The 3,482-nt window shown below is 44.9% G+C and overlaps 1 protein-coding gene across 2 annotated transcripts in view; it reads right to left on the bottom strand.

Annotated features, from left to right (window-relative positions):
- LOC121302453 (tyrosine-protein phosphatase non-receptor type substrate 1-like) overlaps nucleotides 1–1,882 on the bottom strand; it is a 47,906-nt gene extending 46,024 nt beyond the window's left edge. The window contains exons 1-3 of one of the 2 annotated variants that reach the window (XM_041232436.1): nucleotides 1,500–1,882; nucleotides 1,064–1,147; nucleotides 254–530 (exon numbers count right to left, since the gene is read on the bottom strand). In XM_041232436.1, the coding sequence (XP_041088370.1) occupies nucleotides 254–530; nucleotides 1,064–1,135 (349 nt within the window). In that variant the 5' untranslated portion in view covers nucleotides 1,136–1,147; nucleotides 1,500–1,882. The remainder of the gene's footprint in view (nucleotides 1–253; nucleotides 531–1,063; nucleotides 1,148–1,499) is intronic. The other variant, XM_041232439.1, reaches the window with a different exon arrangement.
- Nucleotides 1,883–3,482: the final 1,600 nt, after the last annotated feature.

Raw genomic sequence — 3,482 nt, 5'->3', positions numbered from 1 at the left:
CTCCTGTGAAGGGATGGGCCAGTGATCCTGTTAATAAAGCTGTTAAGAGGTGAGAGAATGGATTTTAAAGCTGGGCAGCGCTCCTTTAAAGGGAGGGATCAATGATCCTGTTAATAAAGCTAATAAGAGGTGATAGAATGGATTTTAAAGATGGTCAGCGCTTCTTTAAAGGGAGGGGCCAGTGATCCTGTTAATAAAGCTAATAAGAGGTGAGAGAATGGATTTTAAAGATGCTTATCTGAGCGGTCCTCACCCACAGTCAGACGCACGGAAGCCTCTCTCCTCTGTTTTGTGTCAGAGACGATGCAGGTGTAAATGCCCGAGTCTTGGGCAGTCAAGTTTTTGATCTGGAGGGAGTAATGTTTGACTGTCGACATGCGGGGGTTCTGAGTGGTTCTGCTCGTGTCGGCGATGGCAACGTTCTGCTTCTGCCACTCGAAGGAAGTATCGTTACTGGAGCCCGCCGGTACCAGACAAGGTAGGGTCACAGAACCACCCGGCCAAAACCGGAACTCGGGGAGATCTGCCGACTGTTGCAACACAGAGGACAGAGATAAAGTGTCATAAAGCAGAGTTATAATACAAGTTTCCCACAGTAAAAGCACAGCAAAGTATAGGGTAGCATTATACAGCACAGAGATGTACGGTAAAGCACAGGGAAGCATTGTAAAGCACAGAGAGGTCTGGTAAAGCACAGTGAAGCATTGTACAGCAATGAGAGGTCTGGTAAAGCACAGGGAAGCATTGTAAAGCACAGAGAGGTCTGGTAAAGCATGGGGAAAGCATTGTAAAGCACAGAGAGGTCTGGTAAAGCATAGGGGAAGCATTGCAAAGCACAGAGAGGTCTGGGATATTTCGTGTTGGAAGCATTTGTAAAGCACGGAGAGGTGTGGTAAACCGCATAGGGAAGCATTTGTAAAGCACAGAGAGGTCTGGTAAGGCATGGGGAAGCATTTGTAAAGCAACAGAGAGGTCTGGTACAGCTACACACAGCAATACTTTACATGTATGTAGCGATTACCGGGCCTGAGAGCAATACTTTACAATGTATGTAATCGATTACCTGGCCTGATGAAAATCTGCCTAGTGACAGCAACGTCACCAGCAGCGGAATCAAAGGGCTTTGTGATGTCATCACGCTCGCATTCTAAAACACAGGAGAATCAGACCGACAGACAGGCAGACAGACAGACAGATCATTTCCTGAGAGATCAAGAGGAGGAGTCCGTTCAGCCCATCAGAGCTCATCCTGTTCTCAGCAGCTGACTGATCTCAGAACTCTATCAAGCTGGGTCTTAAACACAGAGACAGACAGACAGACAGATAGACAGGCAGACAGACCGACAGTTACACAAACACACACTCAAACACACGCACAACCTGACGCACACAATCATTGACACACTGACACACACACACACACACAGACACAGACACACACACACACACACACAGATCCACAAAGTCAGACACATTGAGACACAGACTTAAAGTCTTACCAGTTCTCTTGCACTCTGGTGAGTTACTGATCGCTGTGTCGTTCTGTGTTATTTTCTCCTCCCTGTCTCTCTCTCTCAGCCCTCTGTCCGAGAGCTTACTGACCTCCTCTGTGATTGGCTGGCAAGGGGATGGCTAGATATCTATAATAAGTTCTGGTAAGTCTTTAATATTTACTCAGAGATGCAAAAACAAACACAACCTCCCCTGAATTAAACTGCTCAAACTCTGAGCCACAAAAAACACAGTTTTTATAAGTTTCAATATCCTTAAATTATACTGAAGATCAGTCCAGTCCAACGCCCTGTCCCCGTCTCTCATGGTCCAAGACTGCTGTCTGTCTCCTCACTAAACTAACTGCAGTGTCCTGTCCACCCCCTGTCCCTGTCTCTCATGGACTTCGTTTACAAAACAAATCTCTTATCTCAGTTGGATTAAATAACCCATTCCAAAGGTTCAAATAATTGTTTAATTTGGAATGGAGGTTTGATTGAAGAGAAATCATGTGATTCCACGAGATAGGATCAGACAGACACACACACAGAGTCAGAGAGTCAGAGGCACAACCGTCGCGCATGGCCAGACTGCTGTCTGTCTCCTCACTAAACTAACTGCAGTTTCCTGTCCACCCCCTGTCCCTGTCTCTCATAGGGAAGCATCGTTTAGCACAGAGAGGTTCTGGTCTAAATCAAAGGGAAGCATTAAATAACCCATTCCAAAGGTCTGGTAAATAATAGGTTTAGCATTGTGGAAGACCAGAGAGGTATGGATTGAAGAGGAAATCATTGTGATTCACAGAGAGATAGGATAAAGCACAGACACACATTGTAGAGCACAGAGAGGTCTGGTAAGGCACAGGGAAGCATTGTGAAAGCACGAAGAGGTCTGGTAAAGCATAGGGAAGCACTTTACTGCACAGAGAGGGCTGTGTTAAAGCATATGGAAGCTTTGTAAAGCCCAGAGAGGTCTGGTAAAGCATAGGGAAAGATTGGGGTAAAACAAAAAAAAAGCAGAGAGGTCTGGTAAAACATAGGTAAGCATTCTAAAGCACAGAGAGGTTTGGGATATCGAAGCACAGGGAAAGCATTGTAAAAGCAAAGAGAGGTCTGGTAAAGCATAGCAAAGCATTATAACGCACAGAGAGGTGTTATAAATCACAGGTAATCATTGTAAAGCACAGAGAGGTATGGTAAAGCATTTGGAAGCATTGTAAAGCACAGAGAGGTCTGGTAAAAGCCATAGGGGACGCAGTGTAACGCATAGAGCGGTCTGGTAAAACATAGAGAAGCATTGTCAAGCACAGATAGGTCTGGTAAAGCATAGGAAAGCATAGTAAAGCACAGAGAGGCCTAGTAAAGCACAGGGAAGCATTGTAAATCAACATAGAGGTCTGGTAAAGCATGGGCAAGCCTTGTAAAGCACAGAAATGTGCGGTAAAGCATAGACAAGCATTGCAAAAAACAGAGAGAGGTCTTGTAAAGCACAGGTAAGTATTGTAAAGGACAGAGAGGTCTTGTAAAGCATAGAGAAGCATTGTAAAGCATTGTTAAACATAGAAGAGGACTGGTAAAGCATAGGGAAGCATTGTAAAGGGGGGGGTCGGGGGGTAAAGCACAGATAGGTCTGGTAAACAGAGGAAGATCATTGTAAGCACAGAGAGGTCTGGTAAAGTACAGGGAAGCATTGCAAAGCACAGAGACATTTGGTAAAGCCTAGGGAAGCATTGTAACGCACAGATAGGTCTGGTAACGCATAGGGAAGCATTGTAAAGCACAGAGAGGTTCTGGTAAAGCAAAAGCAAGCATTGTAAAGCACAGAGAGATACAGTAAAGCATAGGGAAGCATTGTAAAGCCTTGGCAAAGCACATAGAGGTTTGGTAACGCAAAGAGAAGCATTGTAAAGCTGCTCTCCAGAATCATTCTAATTCTCTTCGTAAACATTTCGTAACAATTTCGTGTCTGATTTGTGGTAAAGCACAGGGATG

The sequence above is a fragment of the Polyodon spathula genome, chromosome 29, assembly GCF_017654505.1.
Source record: "Polyodon spathula isolate WHYD16114869_AA chromosome 29, ASM1765450v1, whole genome shotgun sequence".
Classification (NCBI taxonomy): Eukaryota; Metazoa; Chordata; class Actinopteri; order Acipenseriformes; family Polyodontidae; genus Polyodon; species Polyodon spathula.
The sequence above is the reverse complement of the archived record's forward strand: the minus strand, read 5'-3'. Positions and strand labels throughout refer to the sequence as shown.